Source organism: Cavenderia fasciculata, assembly GCF_000203815.1.
Source record: "Cavenderia fasciculata unplaced genomic scaffold Scf_EU5ZYIE01DZOHE-5, whole genome shotgun sequence".
NCBI lineage: Eukaryota > Evosea > Eumycetozoa > Acytosteliales > Cavenderiaceae > Cavenderia > Cavenderia fasciculata.
The window spans coordinates 162,883-177,407 of record NW_004457644.1 but is presented as its reverse complement, the minus strand read 5'-3'; the positions used below and the strand labels follow the sequence as shown (position 1 = coordinate 177,407).

The following is a 14,525-nucleotide window of genomic DNA, read 5'->3' as shown; positions in this document are numbered from 1 at the left end:
ATCATCTATAAAACTAAAAGACAAGCATTGAAAGAGTAGTAGATATTTTTGAAAATATAGAGACAAAAGAGAAAAGAAAGAGATTGTGATAGAGAGATAGAGAAATTATAATAATGAATATATTACAACTTAATGGTAACTAGATTGATTGATAGATAGATAGATAGATTGATATGAAAAAAAGAATACTTACATATATATATATATTTGTTTGTGTAGTTCTCGAAGCAAGAGATTTATGTGCATCTGATAGTAATGGTTTCTCAGATCCCTATGTTAGTTTAGCTTTAGGTCCTCAAAAGAAAAAGACAAAGGTTCAGAAAAAGACTTTAAATCCTAAATGGGCTGAAACCTTTTTAATGTATGTAACAATGTACAATAGTATAGAATAATACGCTGATACAAATATATATACCTAATATTGTTTATTTATTTATATGAATTGTAGGAGAATATCACCAATGGATACAAGATTACATATAATTGTATTGGATTGGGATGCATTGTCATCGGATGATTTTTTGGGGGAGGTGTTTTTGGATTTATCGACATTGGACGATCAACCAACATGGCATACTCTTCAACCAAGAGCATCGCATCCAGATGATTTTGTAAAGGGTGAGATTTGTATCAAAGCACGTATCGTCACATCGTCAAATGCACAACGTGACCGTTTGCCTTCGAATCTATTGACCGAGGTCAACAACCGTGTTTCACAGTACGATGAAAACGGTGATCTTTTAGATCTCACTGGTATCGGTCTAGAGACCATTCCAGAGTTTCTCTCTGAACACGTGCCAAAGCTAGAAAACTTGGATTTGGGATTCAATCAAATCAAAATGTTCCCCTCTGTCAAAACATTTGCTTTTCTTCAACAACTTGCTCTCTCTGGTAATTCAATCATGAATATTCCAGGTGATCTATTAGATCTTCCTCAACTTAAAGTTTTATCTTTAAATGGAAATCAATTAATTTCTTTACCTGTAAGAAATTTAAAAAAAAAACAAACCAAATTAATCAATCTTTTATTAACCTTTTTTATTTATTTATTTGTTTGTTTGTAGCCAGAAATTAATAAATTGGTAGCATTGGAGAAATTGGAAATTGCAAACAACAAGATTGCAACATTATGTAAAGAGGTTGGTGAACTTGCAAGATTAGAGGAATTGATTTTGTCTGGTAATCCACTATTGACATTCCCCTCTTCATTTAGTGGTTTACAAAACCTTGAAGTTTTGGATGCCAATGGTTGTCAATTGATTAAATTACCCGATGAATTTACTCAACTTACAAGATTATTGGAATTAAATCTTGGTAACAATAAGGTAAACTATAGATATTGATAGATGGGTTATTTTTGAGTGTTTGTAATATTTATATTTATATTTATTTATTTTTTGTTTTTGTTTAGTTGATTGAATTACCAGAACAAATTGGTAGAATGACAAGATTGGTTGTATTAAATATTATGGATAACAAATTAACAGACTTACCATTATCGATTGGTTATTGTCATGCACTTGGTAAATTGGGTGCAGGTATCAATATCGAGGGTAACCCCATTTCATCGGATGAAATCAAACAAAAATATAAGATTGGTAACGATCATTTGATGGACTATTTGGAAAAGAGAATGGCCATCAAGGGATACGAATTACCAGATAATAGAAATATCCCCAAATCTGTATATAAAGCTGCTCCATCTACCAACTCTCTTCAACAATTAATTCAACAACAACAACAACAACAACAACCAACTCAACTTCCAGGTCCATCTCCATCTTTACCAAATCAACCACCACAACAACAACAACCACAACAACCATCAACCTTTCAACCAAAACCATCGGTTGGTTTAAGCAATCCAAACAACAAGGCACCTCCAATGCCAGTACCCCAAGACGTCTTGACAAAGACCATTGCATTAAAGAATTGGGCTATTGGTACCATTAGAGGTGACCTCAGACCAAAAATCAACAAAATCAAATCTCAAGTACTAAGATGTGTTAATATTCAAGAAGGTATTTCTGTTGCAAATCTAATTAAACAAATTAAACTTGTAAGTTGATAAGTAATAGGATATATATTTATTATTTATTTATTAATTAATACATTTACTTATTTTTATATATATATATAGGAAAGTGAAGCTATAAAGTCATTGATCCCAAGTAATTATCCAATGCCAGATATACCATATTCAGGGTCATCAGGTAAAATTCATTCTGGCAATGATAAATTGGAGCAACTAAAGGATTTGATTTCATCGTCGATCGATGATATCGACAATGTTTTGGATATTTGTTACCAATTGATTCCAAATTCTACAGACCCTCCACTTGTTATCGGTGTTGTTCAATCACTTAAAAAGATTAAAGAATTATTGCCATAATATTTTGTGAATATATCGATCGTATCAACCCAAACAACAATAAACAAACAAATTAATTTATACATACTCTACTTTTTCGTTTGGTCATTCATCTCTCTCTCTCTCTCTCTAGTCTCTCCATCCATCTATTTCTAGGTCGATATTATCCCTTGTAAAGGGTGGGGGGATAGTATGCATACCTGAAATAGATGAATGGATTAATTTCTTGAGTGCCTTCGACAAGCCATTTATCTTCTTACTTATATAAAGAATTATAAATACAAGTGCTTGTTTTCTATTATTGGAGGTTGATTTGAGTCATCATTCTCATGCATTACTCATCTGTGTGTTGGTGGTGATCTTCTGTCTTGCTAGTAAATATTTTTTTGAAAAATAGTTATATATAGATTGAAAGAATGAGTGATCTGTGTGTTGATGGTGGTCTCTGTCTTGCTAGTAAATAAGTAAAAAAATACCTTTGAATAGAGAGAATGATTCAAAAAGTTTCAAACTTATTTTCTTTTTTTTTTTTTGTTTTTTTTTCTCAAACATTCGAAGTTCAAGATTAGATTAATTTAAAAGAGAATAATTGTTTAAAGCATTCATTCTATTCTCTCTTGAAGTTGGTGGAGTGATCAACAAAATAGTCTTTTTATTTTATTAATAAAATATACAGTTTAGAGGAGGAAGAATAATAAATATGGTTCATGATGAAGATGATGATGGATTACGAATATATATCTCTAATATTATTATTATTATTATTATTATTATTTAAATGATACAGGTAAAAATTTAATTTGAGTGGTTGAATTGATTGTCATGTATCCAAAAAAGGCGGCAGTTTCAGGCTTCATTGGAGAGATACCGTTCTTTGGATACCAAATACCGAGACCTGTTTCACCATTGGCTGGTCTAAATTGACCCCATACTTTGGATAATTGTTGTTCTCCAGTGTAGGCATAGAGTGCTACTTCTTGGAAACTACTCGATGTATTGATGACAGTGCATTCATACGAAGTGTAGGGTTGACCGTCGACAGTCATACCAGTGGCAGTCTCTTGACAATCGATTTCAACGGTACCTGATGGAATGGGGTGAACGTTTGATCCGCCAAATGGACATGCTGAGAGTGTTGGTACTTGGACAGTGTATGTACATTGGGGGTCCTCGACAGCCGTTGGTTGTGTGATGGGTGTTGACTCGGAGCATAGGAAATGGACGTTTAAGAATACTCCATCTTGACAGCCTCCAACAGTCTTGGGGTTGGCTCTCGATGACAAGATGAGACCTTCTCCAACACTAGTTGTCAATGTTTCAAAGGTTTGTGTTGAGGCGAGTCCCGACAAACCAATATATTTCGAAGGATTGGGTGCCCAGAATTGACATCCTTGGCCATCTGGGAATACAGCCGAACAATATTTACTCAATCCACAAACTGAATAAACAAGTTTCCATTGTGATGCCCATTTACTTTGAACTGGGTAAATTGTATAATCTTCCCTAAAAATAGAAAATAAAAAAGAATAAGTAAGTACACATTTTTTAATTTGTTTTTGTTTAGTTTTGAGAGAGAGAGAGAAATACAAACCCTGTTAATTGTGTCAAGTCATAATAATAACCATTACTATCGGTAAATGTACAATTGTTACTTGTTAATTGAGCATTTAAAGGTTGAATGTTGTAAAAAACACATATCAATAAAAGTGTTGTTATTAATTGTTGTTTCATTATCTATTAATATTATTATCTATTATTATCTATTATTATTATTATCTATATATTGATTGAACAACTCAAAAAGAGAGTTGAGTTTAAATTCTGATTGGACTAGTATGATGAAGATGAAGATGATGATTGGTGTTGTTTAATGATGTCTCTTATTCCTTCCTTATCATTACGACCATTGGAAATTTCCTGCTGTTTCACTGATGTAGCTAGCTTGTGTGTGTGAGTGCAGTGTGTTGTGGGCGGGCTTGTTGTTTGATCAATGTCTCTACATCCTTCACTCTCTTTTCTCTCTCTTTCCTCTTTCGCTGTTCTAAAACAATCGTAAAGAAAACAACCACTTGTGCTGACGTCGGCGCTTTGTGTTTTTGTTTGTCACTCTGAAAATAATAATAATATTGTTAAATAATATCCTGTTGATCTGTATGAATTCTTTGATTAAGGGTTACAACGGGTGATTATCTTAGAATCAAGATCTATAGGATCTTTCTTTAATTTATTTACAAATATTTAATTCCATCTTGTGATTTCCTTTTTTGTCTCAAGATGATGATGTTTGATACAACATAGTTAGTTGTATTGGTTGTTCTACTTTTTAATCAGATAAAACAACAGGTAAGAAACGAGGACTTGGTTGATTATTTTCTATTGTGTAACTAAAGGAGACCTTGGAGGATGGAACGAGAGGAGAGACTGCTTGAGAAGGGTACCATAGACCCGTACCATTACTATAAAGTGGTAAATAGTCGCCATTGATATCGACAAGCTTGGTGTCACCGCTGACGACTGCATACAACATGACGTATTGTGATTGTAATGGTGAGGTATTGAGTACACTACATTGATAGTCGGTATAGGGGATTGTAGTTGGACCGTATCCACTTGCACCTTGACAAGACACTTGGATAGTGGAGGTAGCTGGTATGATGTTGGCTTGATAGAATGGACATGCTTCTTTAGAGTAGATGGTACATGTATATGTTTTTTTTGGGGCTTCAATGCAAGTCGAATTCTTCTTGTCGACACTGCACACCATATTAACGATGAGAGTACTAGAGGTAGAGTCGGAAATGAGGTTCACTCCAGTGCCTGGGACAACACCAGGTCCGAATCGTTGAGTGTTGGCTTCAGCAGTTAAACCATCGAGTTGTTTATTTGCACCCCAATACGAGCACCCACTAGCAGCTGGGTAACTATATTTCGATTGACATTCGGTGTTTATAGAGCAGACTGAAAACAATTGGGTCCAATCACTAGAAAAAATTGATTTGATTTCAGCGTTGAAGTCTTGACCAGCTAGCGCACGCAAGTCATAGTAATACCCATATTTATCAATGTATGTACAAGTGTCAACTGTTGTTTGTGTATTAACAACAACAGTAGTAACAACCAATACAACAAATATAAATATTGAAATACATTTCATTGTTTGTAAATACAAAAAAGAAGTTGGTGGTTTTTGAAAGCAAAGCATGCTTGTACCTTTCTTGTTAAAAACTCGAAAAATTAAAATAAATCAAATATAGAGCAAACTATAATATAATATTAAATGAGCAAGTATACTTCTTCTTTTTTTTTCTTTCTCTTTGTTTATTTACAAAATATTAATTTATTTATTTGTTTGTTTGTCAAAAAAAATGATACATTTTAATCAGATACTACAACAGGTAAGAAACGAGGATTCTGTTCATTATTTTCTACAGTGTAACCAAAGGAGACCTTGGAGAATGGGTGGAGAGGAGAGGCTGCTTGAGAAGGGTACCATAGACCAGTACCATTGTTGGATGATTCAAGTGGTGAAAAGTTGCCTTCAATGTTGACAATCTCGGTATCACCGATGACAGCGTACAACATGACGTATTGTGATAATGGTGAGGTATTGAGTACAACGCATTGATAGTTGGTGTATGGGATTCCACTTGGACCGTATCCACTTGCACCTTGTTGACAAGACACTAAGACTTTGGTAGCTGGGATGACATTAGCTTGATAGAATGGACATGCTTCATTCGAGTAGATGGTACATGTGTAGGTATGTTGTGGGCTTTCAACGCAAGTTGATTGTTGGTTATTGTAGACACTGCACACCATATTGACAACGAGGTTACTCTGGGTAGAGTTGGAAATGAGGTTCACTCCAGTGCCTGGGGCAACAGGTCCGAATCGTTGAGTGACGGCATTAGCAGTTAAACCATGGAGCTGATTTCCATTCCAATACGAGCATCCACTAGCACCTGCGTAGTTGTACGATTGACATTGGGTGTCGACAGAACAGACCGAAAACAATTGGGTCCAGCCAGACGCAAATTGTGATATGATAGGCCCGACTTGGTAGTTTTGACCAGCTAGTGCACGCAAGTCATAGTAATACCCATATTTATCAATGTATGTACAAGAGTCAACTGTTGTTTGTGTATTAACGACGGTAGTAACAGCCAACACGACTAATATAAATACTGATATTAATTTCATTGTTAAAAAGAAAAAAAAGATATTAAAAATGAAATCAAAAGGGCCACCTTTCTCTCTTGAGGGATCAGAGGCTGTGTCCTTCGATTCTTGGTAAAAACCCGAAAAAATTAAAATAAATTAAATAGACTACGTGAGCAGACGATGCAAGCGTGGCACGGACCAGTAGAGTCGGAGATCGATCGAAAAAGGACTAAAAAGGAAAAGATGATGAAATTCCATTCACTTTTTACTTTATTTTAATTTATTAATTACTTCTCCCTCTCTCTTCAAGGATCATACTTTAATAAATTTAATAGATAGGAAGCAAATGGGATAAGAGTTTGTACAAGGATTTGTGAGAAATCATCAATCTCTACAATGGGCGATAAAAAGTTTTCGGCTTGTTCAAAAAATTGATTAAAAGCATGGTATTGTGTTGCACTACCACCTCCTGCTCCACTACTAAATGTTGGACTTGATTTCTTTTTCATTTCCATTAATGAATCTGATGTTGTATTTAATAATGATTCATCTTCTTTTGATTTCTATTAAAAAAAAAGAAAAGAATAAATTAATATTAAAATATTTAATATTTGATTTCTTTTTCTTTTTCTTTTTTTTTGTTTTTGTTTTGTTTTTACATACACCAATTTGTTGAAGGATAGATCTTTGTAAAAATACACAACAAGCACGTGAAGCTAAATGAGTTTGAGGTAGGACAGCTTTGTTTTTTGAGAATAAGGAGGTGAGAGGATTACTATTACCAAAATAAGATTGAATCCAAGATTTGATGGTATTAATCTTTTGACCAATCTGTTTGTTATTCTTTAGATTGATACTATTGGTTCGAATCAATTTGATAATCAGAATCCATATCACCCAAAGTTCATATTCTCGATTACTACCACATGGAATCGAACAGATATGATCCAAGAAATAATTTACATCAAAAGTATTTGTTTTAATTTGTTGTAAAACAACTATATACAATAATAATGGACATCCATTTTGAATTGATTTCTAAAATTTAAAATAAAATAAATTAAATTAATAAATTAAATTAAATTAAATTAAATTGATTTCGATTTCCATTCTTACTTCAATAATTAAATGAGGGTCTGTAAATACTAAATATTTGTTAATTAAAGTTGAAACTGGGATAGTGTCATCGGTAAAGAAAGAATGTAGAACAGATTCCATTACTTGACAATAATTGGTACCGTGAAGAACGATATGAGCAATTGGCATGATTTGTAAACAAAGATTCATCGATAGAGATGAACAAAATGCCATCATAATTCTTTGAATCTTGTTGTATGAATCCAAGTGTCCCTGTTCATCGACGGTAGTGAGTGATCCGTAAAAGAGTGGACAATCAGTCTTGGGCAAATGTTGAGAGAATTCCAAACATGACATGGTAATCTTTAAAATCGATTTCATTCTTTGTTGAATACCTGATTGTTCTTGATCTTTGGCTGCCTTGTTTTCTGCCAATGATCTAATCAATGGTAACAATAAATTTTGTACTAAATTTAATTGATCTACAAATGGTAAATACCAATCTAAAATAAATAAATCAAAATCAAAATTAAATTAATAAATAAATAAATACTTTTCTTTTTCTTTTTTCTTTTTTCTTTTTTTTTAGACATACAAGAAGAATGATCAAAACTTTGAGCAATAAAATATAACAATGAACGAATTTCCAAGGTTAGAGCAATAGCAAGAGAATAATTGTCAAGGTAGAGAGTAATCTCTTTGAATAGTGTCAATGCTTCGACGATGGATTGTGAGGGATTGAGTTTTAGGGTGGGACTTGCAATGATGGAGGTAAAGGTACTGCCATCAAAGACAACCGATGCTTCAGACAAATCACCACACTTGTACCAATCCAAAGAGACACCTTCCGATGCCAATGCCAATCCAGTCTCTGGTGCCGACACGGAACGACCATTCATGATCGACATGTAGATCGATAGCTTGAGATAGTGTAGTGCAACGACATCTGGAATCTTTTCCATTGAAAAGAGAAGATTCCAATCGACAATAGAGAAAATAGCCACTACAATATCAGAGTAGATGGTCTGACAAATGACATGACACATTTGCTCTAATACATCGGCGCTCTGAATATGGAACGTGGCCACGTTCATGTGACCTCCAATCGCCAGGTTACCAATCAACTCGACCAATTCCTGAGTGTGACGATCGGCCACACCCGAGCTGCCATGTGTCTCCATTTGATCGAGAAGTGGCATATAACCATAGTAGAATACCTCCCAGAGCATATTGACGGCACGTGGGATCAACAATGTCAAATCGACAAAGAAATCCAACGACAGTTTGAATTCGGTATTGTTCAATACATAGGGTTGACTGTGTTGGCTTGGTGAGGTGGCATTGTCGATTGGTCGGATCGCTTGGATGTAAATAAGACGTATCTTGGTCAACAGCGACTGAAGGAATGGTCGGTTGAGGAAATCATACGATATAATATTACCAAGCAAAAACAGTGCACTCACAGACTTGGTGTCTGTCATCAACTCGATGATAGTCTGAATGATAAGATTCTGTTGGTCCGAGTGACCCAATGACTTTAAAAATTCATAAAATGGTTTACTTTTACCAAACACCTTTTCCATCAATTCAAATGATGCTTTATATTTTACCATCATTAATGTTATATTAATTAAATGTGATGAGTCAATCTAAAATTAAATAAATAAAAAAAAATAATGAATATTAATATTTAAAAATAAATATATATCTATTTTTCTTTTTACATACAAATAATAAAGAATTAATTAAAACTATAGTTGATTCCATCATTGGTAAAGTAATAAAATAAGGTAAGAGATTAACAAGACGATCTTTACCACTTGGACAAGTAAATAATTGTTGAATACGATTTTCCAATTTAAACAAGTCGATGATTTCTCTCTTTTCTTTGTTTGATATACCATTGAAACGAACACAATCCTCTAATACATCCAAATAAGTGTTGATGTTTGTAATGTTGGATGGTGAGAATAAACTGATAAAAATGGAAAAGTCACCCGAAGTGGTACCATTCTTTGGATCCTTTTTGAAAAAGTAATCAACAAGGAATTGTTGATTTGATGGATCTTTGGTCAAAATCTCTCTACCAATGTCAATTGCAATCTCTCTAATAGTACAAATCAACTTTGATACAATACTATCAGTATGATTATCTTGAACCAAATCGACAAGATGTTTGAATAGATCAATTTCTCTTCCTTTAAACATGGTTAAAAGATGTTCATCTTCTACAACACATGCCAATAGTGATAATTGATAGATTCTTTCAAACAATGAATAGAAATTTTGATTAAACTTTTTTCTATTCTCTTGAATCTCCATTTGAATATGAGTATTTGGTTTTGATATTTTTTGATCATATTGACTTGTTACCCCAATACAAACATTTGTACATCTTAATAATACTATAAAAAAATTAAAATAAGTAAGTAAACATATAATTCTTTTTTTTCTATATCTATTTTTTTTACCATTTTGTTTTGAAGTAGTAGTAGTATGTAAATTTTGACTAAGATCTAAAAATACTTTATCATCATTTAAAATATCATTTGATAATCTTTTAGAATGACCAATATATAATTTTAGATCATTAAATAATCTGATGCCTTCAAATTCACCAGAATTACTGTGTCTATGACCATTTGAAAGATTTTTAGAGGTGGTTGTTAAAATCTCTATGAAATTTTTGTATTTCTTCACTTCCAAACTAAAGTCACTGGCAGTTGCAGGTTTGATCATTGGCAATTGATCACACAATACTTTGGGATCAATAATCTTTGAAAATCCAGACAACCAATGTTTTTGATTACGTTCTTGATTTAATTTATCTTCATTCTTTGCAAATACCCATAATGCATTGGTTATAAATATTTTATATAATTCTTCATTTGATGGTGTTATAAATTTTTCTCCATTATATGATCTAAATAAAAAAAGAATTAAATTAATTTATATTATATTTCTTTTTGTTTTTTTTTCTTCTTACAATATAGTATGTTTGTTCCAAGTTGTAAAAGTTTCAAATATTTTTTTAATTGGAGGAGTCATTGGATATTTGTTCATGTAGAGAGAGATTGTGGAATATAGATTATTCTTGGTGTCTTGAGACATGGGATCAGTTTGATTAGTCATGAGTAATTCAAAATAGAGAACCCAAAATTGTTCCCAAAAGATGAGTGAAATGGCATTGGTTTTGAGGTCGATAGCCATTTCCTTTATCAGTACCAAACAATCCTTTAACTTTGGTTGTGACATTGATTTCTTTTGTGTATGTATATGTGCCATTAATATCATATAACAAATCCATGGTCTACGTTCCAATGATTTGGTCATTGCTTTTATATCATGATTTGATACAGAAGATGATTCTAATTCTCTTATCATCTCATTACCATAATTCTTTAAATAACTACCACATGCTAAATAATTTAATATTGTTAAATTCTCTTCATCAAATAACTAAATGAAAATTAAATTAATAAATAAATAAATAGATTTCCTTTTCTTTTTTTTTTTCTTTCTATTTTGACTTACATTAACTTTTAATAATTTAATCCAACTATTTAATAAATTTGAATAACAATCGATTGTATTACTAAACCAAGGTTTAATAAATAATAATAAAATATTCAAATTTGGGGAGAATTGTTGTTTACGTTGGGTGATTTGATGGTATAGTTCCGAGAGATCGTTGAGGATGGGTTGGTTGAGATGGTCTTTGACGAGATACATGACCATAGTCAATGTCGATGCAAGTATTTCGAATTGGACTGTGTTGTTGGTGTTGAGGACAATGCCGCCGTTGCCACCTCCCATCATTGGCAAGAAGCTGCCATAGACAAACTGCTTGACTCGATTGATCAGATTGTATTGAATGTCGTTGGTAGACATTTCCGGGACGTCTACAACGGCCATATTAATAAAGCACAAGAGTTGCAGGTAGAGTAATAACCCACCATCCTGTGAAAAGTACATGTGTGCACGTGGATTAATCTCTTGTATTTCAATGAGCTGAGGACGCAGGATAGACCCGGCATCGGGGTTGGTAAAGAGTCGACTGTGGTTGACAAAGGTGGGCATCCACTTGCCGAGCACTTTGCGGCCTCCAAGTAACATCAAAATCGTTTTGTAGCGACCGACCGGTGTTGCCTTGGCCCAGTGAATCGACATGAGCACGCGACTGGCGATCGCCGACGCTATGTTGGCGTGTTGCTGTGTGATCTCGTATGGAGGCGGGTCAATCACAAACTGCTGTACAAAGGAGCGTGGTTGGTCGAGTATCTGGTAGTCGGGGATATTAGTGGGCAACAATCGCTGGCTCACGATAAAGATGAGCCAGTTGAGCCCATCACCCGTCAGATCCCAAAAGTAGAGTGGCGACTTTGACCCCTGCGGATCGAGAAAGATCGTGACCGACTCTACATCAATCGACACCATCGACTGCGCGACATTATACATGAACCGATTGGCCAAGAATGGGTGTGTCTGCAACAAGATGTGGAGTTGTGAGAATATCTCTGATCGCAGCGTCTGCACTAGACTTGTAGGGAACGTACCCTGCTGATACATCATATTGGGCATTTTAAAGATAAATGCCAAATAAAACAACTCGTCAAATATGATACGCGATAGGTGACACGTTGTACCACCGTCATTGAGTAGTTCAAACATGGTGTTTTCATCAGCCACTGATTTCTGTGCCAAACGACGTAGCAGTTGCAATTGTGGGAATCGTGAATTGGAATTAAAACTCTGCACAGTATTATCAAATGCGTACACCTGGTTGATAATGTACTGGTAGCTGATCAGAGTGTGAAAGAATTGATATCGAATCGGTTGTTTGGCCGAATCAGATAATCTCAAGTACTCTTGTGGTGGCAGTGTTATCTGGTATACATCCATAAACACCAATGGCAAACTCTCCAAACTAATCACCTTCCAATTAAACATTGGCATCACCGTACACGACAGCAACTGTGACGGCCATACACTCTTGAATAATATCCCCAAACATTTTTCACTTTCATCTTCAAAATAAAATGATATCAACTAAACATAGAAAATAAAAACAAAGATTAATACATCTATCTTCTTTTCTTTTTCTTTTTTGTTTCTTTTTTTACATACAGCTAATATTTTACAAATGGTTTGAGATAATTGCATCATTTTAAGTGAGATGGAGAGTTCCAAAGCTTTTTGAAGAGGATAGAGTATTTTATCGTGGACGTTGAGGTTTTGGTAGGTGGTGAGTCTGGCAAATCGATTCTTAAAGTCGAGTTGAGAGACGAGGTTGATGTAGGATTGTTCGGAGAGATATTTGATGTTGGGTGTGACACCTGCTTGGTTGGCAGCCAACACATCGGGTATGTGGAATAGTTTAAGTAACCAGTCGCGTTGAAACACATCTTCGATGGTCGGTTGAATCAATATGTATCCCCATGCAACAAACTCTTGTTTAAAGTTGAATGTAACATCGGCAATAATCTTGTTGTACCGTTTAACACTTTCTTGTTGGAGTAGTGATTGTGGTGTAGTCGTTGATGTCAATATATCGTCTTCAAAATCAATCGTGTCGATTAGGTTACCACTTCCATCCAATCCATGGGTTGATGACGACTGCTGCTGCTTACTAGCACTGATACTATAAGTATCAAGTTTAGACTTGAGCTTGAGTGTAAGTTGACACAACAAACTGAGGATAGGTGGTGACGGCACAGTCGTGTTATCACTACTACTATAGGCAGTCACGAGTTTGTCAAGTATGATCGTTTCAGTGTTGAGTAGTTTGGCAGCTGATGTTGCAGATGTATCAGTATCCGATGCATCAGACAAGTCGTCAATCAAATCATTATTATTATTATTATTACTATTTTCAAGGTCACGACAAACAAACCTATACAAATAGATTAGGACACGCAACTCATTGAGAGATTGTGAAAAGAGAGAGCCGACAAATTGAGAGGTGTTGTAATGGTGGTTCTGGGTAAGAAGTGTTTCGAGCTGCTTGGCAATATCAATGTTGAGACGTGACACTTGGTTCTTGACAACGTGGTTGACGGTCGATCCACATGGACACGTTTCCGAAAGCGTCTGTACATCATCGGCAACGATCCATAACTGTCTGTACAAAGATCGAATGTTATTCTCATTGATTGCCTTTTCCGATTGAATCTCTCCATGTATCAATGTCGTCTCTTTTAATTGTTCAATCAATGAATCCAATCTATTACTATTAAATATCTTTTCTTTAAATCTTATCTCTTCATCCTTTTCATCATTTCTATTATTTCTATTATTATTATTGTTATTACTATTATTATTAATTGATAATATTTGTTCAAATCCAGATAAATCCAATAGATTATTATTATTGATAGTTTTTGATGATTGTGATGTTGATTGTTGTTGTTGTTTGGGAGTATCTAAACCGGAACCACCACCAATATCACCAAATAAATCAATCTTGTCAAACATCTCTTCTATTGATTGTTGATGATTAGCTCCATGATGTTGAGGAGGGATGGGTATTGATTGTTGTTGTTGTTGTTGTTGCTGTAGTTGTGGTGGTTGATTTGGTTGTTGTTGTTGTTGTTGTTGTTGACTATTATTATTATTATTATTATTATTATTATTATTATGATAACCTGGAGAATAAGGGTCTAAATCAGAGTCGAGAAGGGATCTACTGAGACTACTCGAAGTGCTGTTGTTGTTGTTGTTCATTTTTGATGATGAGGAGTACAATGACTCTACTCTCCTTGCTTCTTCTTTCTACGCTCTCGTATCTCCTATACTACAACTTTTTAATCTATACTATCTCTTCCTTCCTTTTTATATCTTCTTCTTCATTAATATATTAAACTAACTAGTGGTTCCCAAGATTCGAAGACTGTTGCCGAGAGCCAACTTTAATTAA

The 14,525-nt window shown here is 34.2% G+C and overlaps 5 protein-coding genes across 5 annotated transcripts; 1 reads left to right on the top strand and 4 right to left on the bottom strand.

The window, feature by feature from the left end:
- Positions 1–113: 113 nt before the first annotated feature.
- On the top strand, positions 114–2,392 carry DFA_09213 (C2 domain-containing protein; the record flags this gene model as incomplete). The annotated part of the gene is made up of 6 exons (XM_004354517.1): positions 114–135; positions 220–361; positions 449–983; positions 1,065–1,325; positions 1,412–2,059; positions 2,141–2,392. The coding sequence occupies 6 exons, from the start codon at positions 114–116 to the stop codon at positions 2,390–2,392; spliced, it is 1,860 nt and encodes a 619-aa protein (XP_004354569.1).
- A 749-nt stretch (positions 2,393–3,141) lies between these two features.
- On the bottom strand, positions 3,142–4,102 carry DFA_09212 (uncharacterized protein; the record flags this gene model as incomplete). The annotated part of the gene is made up of 2 exons (XM_004354516.1): positions 3,142–3,874; positions 3,963–4,102. 2 exons carry the CDS (start codon positions 4,100–4,102, stop codon positions 3,142–3,144), a joined length of 873 nt encoding a protein of 290 aa, XP_004354568.1.
- Positions 4,103–4,694: 592 nt separating this feature from the next.
- On the bottom strand, positions 4,695–5,525 carry DFA_09211 (uncharacterized protein; the record flags this gene model as incomplete). The annotated part of the gene is made up of 1 exon (XM_004354515.1): positions 4,695–5,525. The coding sequence occupies one exon, from the start codon at positions 5,523–5,525 to the stop codon at positions 4,695–4,697; it is 831 nt and encodes a 276-aa protein (XP_004354567.1).
- Positions 5,526–5,746: 221 nt separating this feature from the next.
- On the bottom strand, positions 5,747–6,571 carry DFA_09210 (uncharacterized protein; the record flags this gene model as incomplete). Its single annotated transcript, XM_004354514.1, has 1 exon — positions 5,747–6,571. One exon carries the CDS (start codon positions 6,569–6,571, stop codon positions 5,747–5,749), a length of 825 nt encoding a protein of 274 aa, XP_004354566.1.
- Positions 6,572–6,697: 126 nt separating this feature from the next.
- On the bottom strand, positions 6,698–14,332 carry DFA_09209 (uncharacterized protein; the record flags this gene model as incomplete). Its single annotated transcript, XM_004354513.1, has 12 exons — positions 6,698–6,761; positions 6,851–7,095; positions 7,196–7,307; positions 7,539–7,570; positions 7,649–8,112; positions 8,163–9,258; positions 9,338–10,014; positions 10,081–10,532; positions 10,596–11,068; positions 11,144–11,168; positions 12,599–12,636; positions 12,737–14,332. The coding sequence occupies 12 exons, from the start codon at positions 14,330–14,332 to the stop codon at positions 6,698–6,700; spliced, it is 5,274 nt and encodes a 1,757-aa protein (XP_004354565.1).
- Positions 14,333–14,525: the final 193 nt, after the last annotated feature.